Here is a 16,202-nt window from a genome sequence, read left to right on the forward strand (position 1 = left end):
AAGATGACAACAGCCAACAGAACAATAGCCATCCAGTGTGAATGAATCAAAATTATACCTATTTTTTGTCAGATCAGCCAAAAATACATTTTTTGGTGTGCCGCAGAATTTCAGTAATTAGTTTACATGTGCCATGAGATGAAAAAGGCTGAAAATCACTAGTCTAAGGAGGAATAAGTTGGAGAGTAAGTTAAATAAGAATAGCAAATGTGGAAAATTATGAAAACTATGAGATAGGCACATGAGCATTCATTTTATTTTTGGGATTTTTATAATATAAAGGTATAGGTTGCTAGGGCTGCCATAACGAAATACCACAGATTGAATACAGTCGCTTAAATAGCAGAAATTTGTTTCTCCAAGTCCTGGAGGCTGCAAGTCTGAGATGAAGGTGTCAGCAGGGCTGGTTTCCTCTAAGGCCTCTCTCCGGGGCTTGTTTGCTCCCTGTGCCTTCACATGGTTCCCTCCTCTGTTTGTGTCTCTGTCTTGTCCACTCTTCTTACAAGGGTGCCGGTTGTACTGGATTAGCGGCTATTCACATGGCGTCATCTTACCTTATTACTTCTTTAAAGTCCCCATTTCAGATACAGTCCATTTGGAGGACTTGGAGTAAGCACTTGAAAATATGAATTTGGGGAGGACGCAATCCATCCCCGTAACAAAAGGTAAAACATTCGAAGTAATGATTACCTGATGTGATCTGGTGTCGTGCCGCAGCATCCACCAACGATGTTGACCAAACCATCCATAGCAAAGTCCTGCACTTAGGAAAAGAAAGTTCCAGTGAGTCCAACTGAATTCTAAACTCACCACTACCTGTTCAGCAGAAAAAAATCCTACATTTCCTGAATCAGTAATTTTATATTAAAAAGAGAGCTAAACACACTTTATATACAATTCTTTTAATGCCCCCACTATAACATTAGCACAGTTCAGGTACTATGAAATCCTTTACACCATTTAAAATGAAATAAGAGCCCAACCAGTGTGGCTCAGTGGGTTGGATGTCATCCTGCAAACCCAAAGTTCGCCAGTTCAATTTCTGGTGAGGTCACATGCCTGGGTTGCAGGCCAGGTCCCTGGCTGGGGGCGTGCCAGAGGCAACGGATTAATGTTTCTCTCACACACTGATATTTCTCTCCCTCTCTTTCTCCCTCCCTTCTCCTTTTTCTAAAAATAAATAAGTAAAATATTTTTAAAAATTAAAAACAATAAAATATACTATAATAAGATATTTGTTTGTTTATTTGATCATAGTCAAGACTTTAGCCCATATGCTGAGCTGAATAAATATGAACTGGATAGTGCATTTTTAAATAATGCAGTTTTTACATGTAAATCCATTAAAATTTTTAAAGAATTAAAAATTCAGTTCCTCAGTCACAATAACCACGTATCAACTGCTCCCATAACCAACCCCACGTGGGCCCAGAGTTCAACCCTAAGCTAGCTTGAAGGACAAGAAAGGAAGTCAAGCAACGGAGAAGTCTAAACACTGAAAAGGGCATCTATATATGGTATTAAAATTATAAGGAGTAAGTCAGAAATCGTTTAGGAGAGAAGGTCAGTGAGCCAGAGCCACACATTCAAGCAATGAGGATGACAGACTTGGGGACTAGCAATGAGCAGGGACAGTGGGCAGCACAGACAGCAGGTGGATGGGAGAGGAGGAGAACGGGGGAGGTGACAGTGAGGAACAAGGAGCTTGGGAGCCAGGGAGCGGGGCACCATGTGAGAGGGCTGCGGGACGGCCAGGTTCCAATTAATTTCAGCTGGACCTCACTGGGAGCTTTCCGACAGCCACCCGTACCGGCTGGGGAACAAGATACCAACAGCTAGCCTTTCCCTCTACCTCCGCCATCTTAAATCAGCCTAACTCAACTTTTATTCATTATATACACACTGGAATTCATTTAGGAAAAAATTTTGCTCCTAAATAGTCTAAATCTAAAATGTCATTTCTCTATCTCTTAAGAACCAAGTGACAGAGGGCTCCTGACCTTTAAGTGCATGGCCATCACATGTGGAGTTTCATCATAGTCACCGAAGGTATTGGGAAGACCTAAGAAAGTACATTGCAACCATCACTGGAAACGACTTTAACAAACAGACACAGTAGAGTGATACCTTGGTACTCGTCGGTTTGTTCCGGAACTCGTGACGAGTGCCAAACCAACAAGTACCAAGCAAGTGACACGTGATGAAGCATTTTCTCTTGTGGGGCAGTGCCGTGACGCATACAAGTTCCAGCATGGAACATGAGTCCCAAGCAAGCGCCGAGCACTGAGACTTTTTTTTTCTCGTCAAAATGCAACAAGTACAGGGTTTGACAAGTTCTGAATCTGACGAGTGCCAAGGTATGACTGCGTTTGTAATGGCTTTATGTTCAAAAGTTAGGAAATTATATATTTACCAACTAATGCTATATTATAATTACATACTTGCAAAAACAAATAATTGTTAATATTAAACACAGTATATAGAGACACCACACTAAAAGAGAAGGCATAGACGAACATCCACTATTTCTTTTCCATTTGAAAGAAAAGCGTCACTGCTATATGAGACAGAAGCTCTCATTCCTCTCTCCTGCCCATAAATAAAATTCATCATTGCCCGCTAGTTGGGGTGTGGTTGGGGGAATACTGTACCCCTCAAACTAGTAGTACCTGATACACAATTAAAAATACCAAACACAACGAATCGTCTCTCAAATAAATTTTCCCAAGTTAAGGCTTTAGTATCTAAATATCCAATTTCCTATTTTATTTCTTATCCCCTTCCAGTTATCTTGCTCCACGTGGGAAATAAAATTTATTGTGCGATAAAATGTATATACTTGGAGGAAAAAAGCAGGGAAATGATTTTTAGCCCTAAGTAGCTAAATAGTGCTCAAAAATATTCACCAGGAACTCTGGTTAACCCAGCATGAATTACCACTATTTACTTGGATAGTTTGAGAATTATCTACAACTCTCTTGGTAATTTTTATATATGGTAAACTAGAAGTCCTAACTTCTAGAAAGGAAAAAGGTAACAAGGCACAAGTCCCCTGCCTGCTCTTAGTGAAGAGAGTGAAGGAGAGGGCTCCCCCCACGTTCTCTGCACGCAGTTTGGCCACCGTCCACATGGTCGGTGAGCAGTGTCGCCAGAAGGCTCTGGGCAGTTGTGTGACTAGGCTTCTTTCCTCCAAGTTCTGTCCCATTCTGAAGCTTAGAAGCTGAGCCAAACTGTGCCTTCAAGTCTAAAGGGAAACAGTGTGTCTAGACCCAAATGTTCTCCATTTAGAGAATTCCTACTGAGTGTTAACTACACACCATGACCTATAAAACAAACCCTTTTATCAAGACCTGTTACCCTATCCATCCATGTCTTCCGTACTTGGATTTCCCCATGAGCAGCGCCCTCAAAATACACACCTGCATTGGGATAGCACAGGACAAAGGCTGTTGTACATTTCCCAACTGTTTCAATAAAAGGTCTCATTTCAGCTGCACCCAGGGCACAGTTTAATCCAATGCTGGAAAAACAGAAAGATTAGGAGCATCCTCTTTTATTCAAAATATTTACGCATATAAAGAGTTATAATAAAAGAATGTATCTAAAACCAAGCAGGTAATAAATCTCCTGACAAAGCACTTTTCTGCAGCTACAGTCAAAGCCTTGTCACTCAAGGACCCTGCAGCACCGAGTACCACTGCGGCCCACGTCTCCCATATCAGACGGTCTCGTGGCTAACGGTCCCTGCCCAGGGATGTGACTCCTGAAGTGAGTTCCCAGTCTGGTAACAGCATACTGTGAAACAGAGGCGCCTGCGAACCACCCCTGCCAACTAACATCTGATTTGAAAGCAACCCTTAGGAGGAGGAAAAAGAAAAAATCTTGGAGGTAGAAGGAACATCAATGGCATGTGGAAGCCACTCTGGGAGGCTAGACAACCGAGACTTGGTCCTTACTCCACAACTGACCTGCAAGGTGGCCCAGGACTCAAAATCTGTCCTCTTATAAGTGAAGCTGCCTTCTTTCCCTACAAAACCAAGGGGCTGTCTGTCTGGCAGATGAAACTGACTCATATAAAACAGATCAAGGCAGAGCTGCTGTGTCTGAAGAGTGGAGGCCTGAGACCCTCTAAAACCTGTCTCCACAGGGGCCCCCGAGGCCTGTGGGAAAGCAGGAATCAACCATGAAGCTGCTGGACTCTGTCATCTCTTTTTTTATACAGGGCAGAGCAAAAGTTGGTTTACAGTTGTTTGTATGGAAAATACTACAATAATTAATGAATAATAACAAGAATAAACTGTGTTTCACATACTTACAACTTATTATTTATTTATTGTAGTATTCTCCATACAAACAACTATAACCTACTCTTGTCCCACCCTATATATATTTTTTTCTTTTACTAAAATTCTTAAGTGCAATGTGGTAGGAAAGAGAAAAAAGAAAATGAAGGAGAAATGTTCAAAATGTTTGAGAGAAGACAAAAAAATTTAGAATAAGCTACATAAAGTGTGTCTTCAGAGAACCCTACCCATTCCTATCTTGAGTTTTTCTGTTAAATGTTTACTGGATCCCTACTATGTGCCAAGGACTCTATCAAGCACTAGAGAAATACATTTCACTAAGAGACTGTTCTAAAAAAGCTCATAAGCTGTTAAGGAGCCAATCACAACCCAGTTCAATGCAGTTATTTTCTTAATTATCAGGCCTGATCAGTAGAGTAATAATGCACCCTATATTACAGCAGTCTTCATAAAATCACATTACCACACTAACTCAACGGGAAGATCTTCCCTGAAATTATAAACATAAACATGTGAGGAAAAAACCGTCACATAACTGATGAAATGTGGTACAACAGAGTGGCTAAGAGCAAGCCCCTGTCCCTCGTCCCCTATTTACTGATATTGAGCAAGTCACAACCCCTGAGTCTCAGTTCCCTTGTCACTAAAATGGGGCAGTACCTTCCCTCAAGAGTTGTTGGCAGAATTAAAAGAAATAACTCTCAAAAAGCACTCAGAACCAAGGCTGGTATACAGCAAACTCTCGATATATGTCTATTACTGCTGTTTCTCTGGCAAGGACTATAATACTACTAAACAGTGCTCAGAGAGGAACATCAACTTGGGCTGGTGGGAGAAGGCAGGTTCCCTAAAGAGGACCCTTGAGATGAGTCTTAAAGGCTAACAGGGAGCTGAGGGGGTCGGGGGGAGAGGGAGAGGGTGTGTGCGAGAGAAAGGGGGAGAGAGAGAGAGGGACAGAAGAAAGAATACATAGCATGTTTATGGAGAAGGCAGAGGTGAAAAACAGCATATACTCTTAGAGCTTCCATTTCATTCACATTTTGGTAAGAAAACATGGGGAGATATGTTAAAATAGAATGAAAAAATCAGGTTAATTTTAACGATCAAAATACCAAGCTTTAAAATTCCCATCTTATTCCAAGCTGGACTGCTTCTGGCTATTCCATATATAGGGAATGAGAAAACTGTGTAAAGCATGGCAAAAAATCTAAGCACTGACAACAGGTTCCAAATCTTATCACCGCACCAACAAGCACAGTCTTAATCTCTAAGGGGGCCACTGAGAGACAAAAAGCCAGCCATCTGGCTGGCCCAGGACGGGTGAGAGCTGCCCCGCCCCTCAAACCGACCCACTTAGGCAGGGGTCTCCTACCCTCAGGGGTTTCCTGAGGGGAGAGTCCGAATGCACACCCAGGACAGCCAGCATCCCACGCAGGTGGGACGGTGCAAATATGCAGAGGCAACCCCTCCTCAAGTCACACTCCAAAGCCACCAGGGAAGATCCCCAAATAGGGACAGAGTCAAGGAAAGAATGATGACTCACCAGAGTGGGTCAGCGTGAGACACACTGATGACAAACGCCTCTCCTGTCTGTCCAGAAAGCGTCCGCCCACTTTTATCAACAATTGTCCCTGAAATCTGAATTAACAAAGTAAACTCAGTCAACAAGATAGACTCAAGTTAACAGTTCAGTCACAAAGACAAAATAAAGTGAGCAAGTTGGCTTTCTGTGTCCTCGTACAGGGACAGGAGCTGCGGGGCTCAAAGGCAGCGTTTCCTACAACAGTCAAACAGAAAACGCCAAGTGAGGAGGGGGCTGGTGAGCCACAGACGCCAGGAAAAGGGAAAGCCACAAAGGCCAAAGCCACGGCCAGAACAGCTTAGGGTTCCCACATCCAGTCTCACGAGAGACGGCTTCCCCACGCACCTCGGGCTAGCCTGGCCACCTGCTGTGACGCAGCCCCAGCATCGATTCTGTTCTCTCCTCACCAAACAACGTTAGGACTCTCAAGTGCGTCCGCCACTGAGTTCCTAAACTGGCAATTTTGCTGTCTTCAGCGCTGGATATTTACAGTCAGCACGCAAGGCCACCCCTCTTGGGCCCTCAGGAGAGTGAGCCCCAAGCCTCCAGCTTCAGGAACGCAATTCAACCAGGCCCCTTTGCTCCTACCAACCACTTCTAGATTCGTTTTCTTTGTCTAGAGGTGGTGGTAGGAGGGAGGTGAACAAAAAATATTAAAGTGGGTGGTTCCTGAAAGATACTCTCTATAGTTCTATGCAAGAAAAAAAAAAAACCTACCCTCAAAATGACAGTATTAATAAAAAACAAAAATCAACATTTTAGAACTTACAAATATAGGCCGGGGAGCATACGTCTCTTCAAAAAGGTCCTGGAGTGCAAACAAGGCTGCCTGTCAGGGAAAAAAAAGGACATCATGTTTATCTCAGAGACTGTGTCCAAGATCAGTCTAACTGGCTGATCTGAATCCTGGCTTTTCTAAGACCTCTCTCTTTTAAAAGAAAAAGATTTTATTTATTTATTTCTAGAGAAAGGAGAAGGGAGGGAGAAAGAGAGAGCAAGAAACATCGATGTAAGAGGGAAACATCGATCAGTTGCTTCTTGTACGCACCCTAACTGTGACCAAGCCCGCAACCCAGGCATGTGCTCTGGCCAGGGATCGAACTGGCGACCTTTTACTTTGTGGGACAACACCAAACCAGTCAGGGCCTAAGACTTGTTCAGGTAAGATCCACATTGTGTTCTCTGGGAAGAAGAAGAAATGTGTCCTATCTATGACGCACAACACAGCACCCGTCCCAAGATCATACTGTCACACTAAGAAAACAAATGCTGACTGAGAGTTCACCTAGGGATCAGGATTCCTCGGAGGAGGAGCCAATGAGAACTACTCAACCAAAACTGAAATTAGAACGTGTCTGCCTTCCACGCCCTCCTATATCCGTGGCAGGGAAGGAATCAGCAGTGTGTGTCATTTCAGAAAAGAGTGTGGGCTCGGAGTGGGACACAGAGACACAAATCCCATGTTACTGTGCCCTGAGCAAGCTTTGTTAAGTTCCAGGCAACACAGTCTCTTTCTTTTTATCATTATATTTCTTGACTCTAAGATGCGCATATTTTCATAATTAATTTTCTGAAATCAGAAGGTAACCTGTAATTGATGCGTGCCCCCTCCACTGGAAAAATATCTGAATTTCTCTTTTTAGAAGTAGACAAATTGATCCTGAAGATCTTACAGAAAATAAACATGAAAAGAGTAGCCAGGAAAGTTCTGGGGAAAAAAGAAGGGGAGTTTAATGAAAAACCTGCCAGCCTACCAGTTCCTCAAACACACTGTAATTATAATGCTATATATAACATGACATGATACTGTCCTGTAAACAGCAGGATGGCCGTGTGGCATCAGCAGACAGATTATTAGAACAGATTAGACCAGATGCAATCCTGAATTTAGATGATGTGGGTGAGAGTCCACATGATTCCTCTCATCAGAAAATAAAAGAATGTCTAATAGATGGTGTTAGGAAAATTAGGTAACCTTAGAGAAAAAGAGTAGTTAGATTTTTATCCTATTTCTTACTCCAAAATAAATTCCAGAAACACAGTGAGGGAAACCAGCCCCTCAATAATCAAAAGAATGTGATGTAACATATTCTAAAACCTAAAAACTACACTAACAAAATATCTCCATACTGCTTTACCTCATTATTATATACCACGCTTATTTCTAATCTAAACAATATTGTGACTCTTTTCAATATTATTTAGATTAGGATCTCATTTCTGGGTCTCATTTCAGGTATACTCTCTATTATATTTGTTAGCACTCTTATTTTCAAAATGTATTCTTGAGTTGCTTTTCAAATTATAAGATTTGTTTACTAGAGATTCACAAATAATTTCTAGACAGGTTTATAGGGAAAACCATATGAGTGAAATGTTAAGCATGAGATAGAATAGTCATCCAAGTTTCTGGCTGGTAGTCATTCCCCTAATTCTTTATCAATGCAAGTATTTTAGTGTAAAAATATGTCTAAAAGTTATGGGCGGTGGTTGACCTTGGCCTGTACCACCCAGGAGGTGCCAGAGCCAGCGCACCTACTGGACAGCTTCCAACCACGCCGAAGCACCACCCAACCACCACCACAGGTAACACACATGAGGGGTGGACCAGGTAGGCCCCTGAGCCCCGCTGAAGTCCTCCTCTGTGGGGCCAGCCCTGCACAGGTCCTCCACAGCCTGTCCTCACAGCCAGTCGGCCTGCGGGTAAATCCCTTCCACCAATGTGCCAACAGCAGTGAAACCTCAACGATAACGGGAGGGTACACACAGTCCCCATGGGAGTGCACCTGAAGCACCTAGCTCAGGTGACCAGGGAGGCTGTGCCCCTGGGCCCCACAGGACACCTACTATATAAGGCCACTCTACCAAGACTGGGAGACATAGCAGCTCTACCTAATACACAGAAACAAACACAGGAAGGCAGCCAGAGTGAGGAGACAAATACACATGTGCCAAATGACAGAACACAACAAAACTCCAAAGAAATAACTAAACAAAATGAAGACAAGCAATCCATTAGATCCAGAGTTCAATGAAGTTAGGGGAGGAGCACATGAACTCTGTGAGAACTTCAACAAAGAGAAATCAAAAAAGCCAAACCAAAACATAAAAAGAACCAGTCAGAAATGAAGAATATGTGAACTGAAATGAAGAATACATTACAGGGAATCAACAGCAGAATAGATGAAACTGAGGATCAAGTCAACAATTTGGAAGATGAGGAAGCAGAAAATACTCAAACAGAACACCAAAAAGAAAAAAGAATCCAAAAAAGTAAGGGTAACATAAAGATCCTCTGAGGTAATAGCAATTATACAAACATTTGCATCATTGGGGTACCAGAAAGAGAGAGACAGCAAAGGATTTAGAATCAATGTGAAAAAATAATGACGAAAACCTCCCCAGCTTGCCATGGAAACAGACACACAAGCCCAGGAAGCGCAGACAGTCCCAAACAAGATGGACCCAGAGGTCCACACCAGGACACATCATAACTCAAAAGCCCAAGAAAAGGACAAAGAGGGAATCTTAAAAGCCTCAAGAGAAAAGCAATTAGGTACCTACACGGAAGCGACTGTCAGCTGATTTCTCAACAGAAACTTTGCAGGCCAGAAGGGACTGGCAAGAAGTATTCAAAGTCATGAAAGGCAAGGACCTATGTCCAAGATTACTCTGCCCAGCAAAGTTACCATTTAGAATAAAAAAACAAATAAATATCTTCTCAGACGAGAAAAAGCTAAGTTTATCACCTCCAAACTAGTATTACAAGAAATGTTAAATGACTTCTTCAAGAAGGGGAAAAAATATTAAAAATATGAATAAAATGGCAATAATAATATATCTACCAATGATTTCTTTAAATGCAAATGGATTAAATGCTCCAATCAAAAGACACATGGAAGATAAATGAATAACAAAACAAGACCCTTACATATGCTATCTACAGGAAACACTTCTATTCAAAAGACACACACAGACTGAAAGTAAAGGAATAGCAAAAGATATTTCATGACAATGGAAATAAAAAAAATAACAAAAGCTCCAGTAGCAATACTTATACCAGACAAAATAGACTTTAAAACAAAGGCTGTAACAAGAGACAAAGAAGGATCCAGCAATTCCCCTTCTGGGTATTTTCTGAAGAAACCCGAAACACTAAATTGAAAACAACATGCATCCATATGTTCACTGTAGCACTACTGACAATAGCCAAGATATGGAAGCAACCTAACTGTCTATCAACTGATGGACAGATAAAGAACAAGTGGTGCAGCAATGGAATGTGACTCCTCCATAAAAAGAATGAAATCATGCCATCTGTAAAAACAGGACGAACCTAGAGGGTGAAATAAGTCAGAGAGAGAAGGGCAAATGTCCAATGATTTCACTTATATGTAGACTCTAAAAAACAGAATAGCCCTGGCTGCTGTGGCTCAGTGAACTGGGCGCCGGCCTGTGAACTGGAAAGTCACAGGTTCAATTCCCAGTCAGGGGACATGCCTGAGTTGTGGGCCAGGCCTCTAGTTGGGGACATGTGAGCGGCAGCCAATTGATCTTGCACATGTTTCTCTCCATCTTTCTCCTTCCCTTCCTCTATCTCTAAAAAAATAAAGAAAATCTTTATTTTCTTTATTTCTTTGAATAAGAACAAAATAAATAAACAAGCAGAATTAAGACAGACTCACAGACACAAAGAACATTTTGATGGTTGCCAGATTGGAGGGAGGTTGGGGGATGGGTGAAAAAGGTGAAGATTAAGAAGTACAAATTGGTAGTTACAGAATAGTCATTATAAAAAGAATTCTGAATCTGTGGTCTTATTTCATAACAAACATTTGATGAAAAGTGAAGTACTAAGAATAAAAAGAGACCATTTTTTATCCTTGGAACAGCAAGTGCCCTTGCAAATATAATTCCCTGCCACCAGAAAAGCCAGAATCCATAAACCAAACCATACAAAATTAAATTCTGTTGCACCATTTAAAAACTAAATCAAACAAAGAAAAAAACACCACAGCTGTGTCACCATCACCACCACACAGGAAGTCAAGTCAAACACCAAACTGGAGACTACATTTGCTAGTCATCACTGACAAGGATGATTTCCTTAGGGAAAGACTCAGAAAAAGACCGTAAGTCCAACAGAAATAAAGCATAAGACACAAATCACAGGAGAAAAAATACATATGGCTGTAAAGCTTTGAAAAGATCTTCTATTTGCCCTGGCCAGGTGGCTGTTTGTTGGAGTGTCGTCCCGTACACCAAAAAAAGGTTGCGGATTCGATCCCTGTTCCGGGCATGTACAGAAGGCAGCCAATCGATGTTTCTCTCACACAAATTGATGTTTCCTCCTCTCTCTCTCTATCTCTTCCCCCCCCCCGCCACTCCCCCCTAAAATCAATAAATATATCCTCAGGCGAGGATTTTAAAAAAAGATGCTCTATTTCATTTGTAGTCAGAAAAATACATATAAAAACTACAATAAGAAAGCACTTTTCGGGGGGTTGGCAGAGACAAATGTATTTGAAAAAATAAATTAAAATAAAATTAAAAAAAAAAAAGAGCACTTTTCACCTATCAAATTGGAAAAGACCAAAAAGTGCAACACTAGATGGTGTCAGCAAGGCGTGATGAGACCAGCGTGCTATGCACTGGCTGCTGACCGGGGTTTGAATGAGCACATCTTGAAGGAGGCTAATTTAACACTAAAGATCAGAATTAACAATGAATAAATCCTTTTACCTGGCAATTTTACTTGTGGAACTTTATTATTTAGATACATTGTGCAAAAAATCATATGTATAAATTGCAGGTCACCAGATGGAAAACAGTTGTGGGGATAGTGGAAAAGGCAAAGGGATTAAAGAAGTACAAACTGGCAGCTACAGAACAGTCACAGGGACGTAAAGTGCAGCACAGGGAACAGGGTCAACAACACTGAAATAACCACGTAAGGAGCCAGGGGGGTGTGAGATTTATTAAAGGGGTCCCTTTGTAAGTTACATAAGCGTCTAATCACTGTGTTGTGTTGTACCCCTGAAACTCATAATGTGTGTCAACTGTGACTGAAAATTAAACAAGCAAACAAATACAAAAGACCATAGAAGGGCATCTCCTTTGTACTCCACATACTTACTTGCCTTTGCACGCACACACACACACACACCCCCGCCCCCCTTGCTGACACCTACGCACACTCTCTCACACACTCATACACACCCGCCCCCCTTGCTGACACCTACGTACACTCTCTCACACACACACACACACCCCCCCCCCGACACTCTCTCACACACTCACACACACCCGCCCCCCTTGCTGACACCTACATACATACACACACACACACACACACACACACACACCCGCCCCCCTTGCTGACACCTGCCCTGGACCCCACATCAGAACTTCCACGTTGGTGACAGTTGTCCCCGGCAACAGGAGATGGAAGGATATTACTTTTCACTGCATACATTTATGTATAATTTAAATTTAGAACCATGAGTATACATTTATTACCTATGCATATACAAAAACACATGGTATCTATACATGAAGATATATACTTTCATAATTAAAAAAAAACTTTTGTAAAAGTTAAAAAGATAACCTTTCAAGTTTTTTTTTTCCATTCTACTGGCCTCAGTTAAGAGCCGAGAATACAATGCACTAGAGGAATTTCACTTAACTTCAGTAATGGCCAGTGTTGCCTTCTCACCACACAGGGGATCCATCACAGCTCCCCAACCCCAGGCCTGCGCCTCTCCTTCCCTTAACTCACCTTGGCATTGGCCGTATCAAAAATAGTTTCGATGAGCAAGATATCCACCCCGCCGTCGAGAAGCCCTCGGGCCTGCTCTTTGTACGCATCAACGAGCTCATCAAAAGCTGCAAAAAACAAATGCCATCCAGTACCTCAGTCATCAATACCGTCTGAATGGCCAGGATATGCTCAGTTCAGGCCTGGCACTTGTGGACTACACAAGCTTGTTATAATGCACAATTGAAGGGCAATGCCACCTTTCATTTTGAAACCAAATACAGAAATGTGGGAGTGATGGGAGTTAAACCAGTAAACTGAACACATCTGCCCCTAAACACATGCATGAAGCCGGCACTTCCCATGTGAGGGTGGGGGGCAGAGTGAGTGAAAGGGAAGCTCAGGGCTTCCCTAGCCCTGTACCGACTACAGAGATCGTTAGGACACACCACCCTTTCCAGGGACAGTTTTAATGAACTCCCAGGGACGGGTGTGAGGAGGAACGACAGACGCCTCAGGGCGAGCCACACCCCCTCGCTCCCCCTGGGAAAAGGCCGCAGCAGTTCCCTGGGTTTGGCTCCCGCCCTCTGACACCAACTCTGCCAGAGGAAAAAACCTGCCTGACAGGCAATTTCTGTCTGAAGAAAAGTGTTCAATCATTCCTGGGTGAAATTTTTGTAGAAACCTGCTGAGTTTTCTATTTCCATCTGAGGAGTCATCCCTCTCCCCATTTCACTTTTCAGACAAAAGAGAAAATGCTCAGGTACTCAGCAGAGAGGCCTGAAGAGCACATTACAGGAGCCTCCTCTTACACGGCGCAGGGACACGGAGGGTCAGGACCTCACGGTCATGCCTGGGCCACGGGAGCATCAGAATGAGCACGGAGTGTTCTAGGCCTGGGGACAAAGTGTGGGATCACTGCACGTTCTGTGACAAAAACCTACAAATCACAGCTTCCTGAACTTGTCATCTACACAAAATCCATTGCAATACATAGTGTTATTACTATTCAGCTCTGAAAGTTCAATCGTTTTTTATAGTTTAATGCTTAAGAAACTGACCTACATTTCTAGATTTTTTGTAAAATCTCAATGCAAGTGTGCTTATATATTAGTTTATAATATTTATAATACTAGTATGTTTATATAGTTTGGACTGCTTTATGATAAATAAAACGGAGCTCTAAGGTGTTATTCTCTAACAGACAAAGGCCTGGTGGCCACAGTTTCTCAACTTGTCAGTTTAAAACTTTATTTTGATTGGTTTTACTTCCACAGCTGATTTAAAAAAAAAAAAAGAAAAGAAAAGAAAAGAAAAAACACTAAGGCAACACCATGTATATTTGCAAGCAAGCTAAAAAGAAAAAGAACCAAAAAACCAGCTACCTTTTTTTAAGATGCATTCTATGTTCCAGGGACTGTTGTAAGCCCTTATGTGGACTATGTCACAATAACCCTGAGACAGAGCCCATTATTGGCCCCATTTTACAGACTCAGAGGTTACTGAAACACAGTAGGACTTGCTCACCATCATTGCTTATATGTGATGAATACTCACTGATGTTCCTGTAATCTGGTCTTTCCACAGACGGGGACACAGAGAGGGTCTTATTAGTTGGACCCAGAGCTCCTGCCACAAACCTCTTAATCCCTTTGGAAAAGAGAAGCAAGAGTGAAATCTCTGAATAGCTCAAGGATTTTGCTGTGAATCATTAAGTTCCCTAGGCTATAGGTCTACAATCCCTTGTCCAAAACTTTGAAATCCAAAGGTGTAAAAGTCCAAACATTTTTATTTCATTTGACCACAAAACTTGACCTCTCCTGAACAAGAGGCTTATTTATAGTCTTTCTCCCATTTAGAGGGACAGTTTACTATAAATATGTTTTTGATTATGGGGCTGTTCTGGATCCCACTGGAGAAATTATGAAATAGAGGGCATGCGCAAATATTATTGCCAAACCAATCCCAAAGCTCCGAATTCTCACATGCCTGGCTTCCAAGGGTTTCAGTAAGTAATCCTTTTCTATCACCATAGCTACATTTGGACAAATTCTCTCCATATTCTTGAAGGTCTTGAACTTAACACAGGTTCTGCAAAAGCTCCTTACAGTAGCATTCAACAGGTTGCAGGCCCAAAGAGTCCTTATCTTCTCCAAAGCTGAACAATAATGTGGGAATAAGAAAAATGTCTTTCTCTTTCCCCGCTTTTACTGGCTGAACATCCTCTGACCTGCAACTCTGCTGGGGAAATAGTCTACATGTTTCCATGGATTTAAACATTCTCTCTCAGAAACAGAGTTCCTTTCCGTTCAAGGCCAGCACTCAATCCACTGAGCCACACCAGCCAGGGCAGAAACAAAGTTCCTATAAATTGATCCATCTTCATTCATTAGTATGCTGTGTCTAACTTCCTAACCATTTTCTTTCATCTTTCCTGTTGGCAGTAATTTCACATTTTCAAATCTTAAAGAACTCTACATATTTCTTCTATTCCTTCCCTTCCTTCAAAGCCTCCTCACCAGCTGCTGCCCAAGTGTTCTTGCGGCAGCCAGCCAGGAGGGTAGTTATTTTGGGGAGCCACTTTTCATGTTCCTGCAAGTCTGAATCTACCAACACACTCTTTTGTGTGCTACACAGAGCCTTCAAGGACATTAGCAGTACGAAGTGGAAAACATTCCAAAGACAGTATATCTTGACCTAGACAAACCAACCACAGGGATTAGAAAAGCTTTAAAGTGTAAGGTCAAATACTTGAATAACCCAAGTGACCAAAACAGCCTGTTGTTGCCTTAATAACCTTATGGTGTGCTTCCAAAGGGAGGAAAGTCATTTTAGCTGTAATGTACAAGGAGCCATGGTCCCAGTAGGAAAGTAAACACAGAACAAACCCTGAGCCCAAGGCCCATGGGGACAGTCAATCCAGAAAGACAGTGAATGCTTGACTGTGAAATTGCAGAGAAGTAACCTACAAATAAGTTCAACACGGTGTCGGCAGGGTTGCTGGAAAGCCAACGATTATTAAAGGAAAAAGTGCAATAAGGACAGCATATTCAAACTGAAAATGTCCAAGAATCATATTTGTAAAAAAGGGAGAGCCCTGACCCATGTGGCTCAGTTGGTCACTGTCCTGCAAACTGAAAGGCCACTAGTTCAATTCCCAGTCAGGGCACATGCCAGGGTTACAGGCCAGATCCCCAGTTGGGATGCATGCGAGAACAACCCATTAATGTTTCTCTTCCTCTCTTTCTCCCTCCCTTCCCCTCTAAGTTAAAAAAAAAAAAAAAAAAAAAAAAAAACAATTGGGAGAAAGACATTCCTTACCTGTCTGGAGAGTTATCTCCTCAGCTGCTTTTCTGGCCACTCCCGCAGAGCACTTGTTCATCTGGTAGACCTAACACAGAGCTACAAATGTTAGCTCATCCTTCGTTTCCTCCACATGTTAAATAGGAACCCATGACCTTCTAAAACCCACTGTCATTCCATTAGGAATTGGAAAGCAAATTAATCTGAGGTCTGATTGAAATCTTGGCCCAGAAGGCCTACCAGCTGCCCCAGC

At 42.2% G+C, this 16,202-nt stretch overlaps 1 protein-coding gene across 2 annotated transcripts in view; it reads right to left on the minus strand.

Annotated features, from left to right (window-relative positions):
* Positions 1-16,202, minus strand: part of MTR (5-methyltetrahydrofolate-homocysteine methyltransferase) — a 96,454-nt gene that overhangs the window by 66,814 nt on the left and 13,438 nt on the right. For both annotated transcript variants that reach the window (XM_054584724.1, XM_054584716.1), the window contains exons 4-11: positions 15,968-16,037; positions 14,204-14,296; positions 12,668-12,774; positions 6,656-6,715; positions 5,848-5,942; positions 3,420-3,520; positions 2,001-2,062; positions 691-758 (exon numbers count right to left, since the gene is read on the minus strand). In XM_054584724.1, coding sequence (XP_054440699.1) covers positions 691-758; positions 2,001-2,062; positions 3,420-3,520; positions 5,848-5,942; positions 6,656-6,715; positions 12,668-12,774; positions 14,204-14,296; positions 15,968-16,037 — 656 coding nt within the window. The remainder of the gene's footprint in view (positions 1-690; positions 759-2,000; positions 2,063-3,419; positions 3,521-5,847; positions 5,943-6,655; positions 6,716-12,667; positions 12,775-14,203; positions 14,297-15,967; positions 16,038-16,202) is intronic.

This window comes from Pteronotus mesoamericanus, unplaced genomic scaffold (genome assembly GCF_021234165.1).
Source record: "Pteronotus mesoamericanus isolate MK-2021 breed Mesoamerican mustached bat unplaced genomic scaffold, CSHL_Meso_final contig_120, whole genome shotgun sequence".
NCBI classification, from domain to species: Eukaryota; Metazoa; Chordata; class Mammalia; order Chiroptera; family Mormoopidae; genus Pteronotus; species Pteronotus mesoamericanus.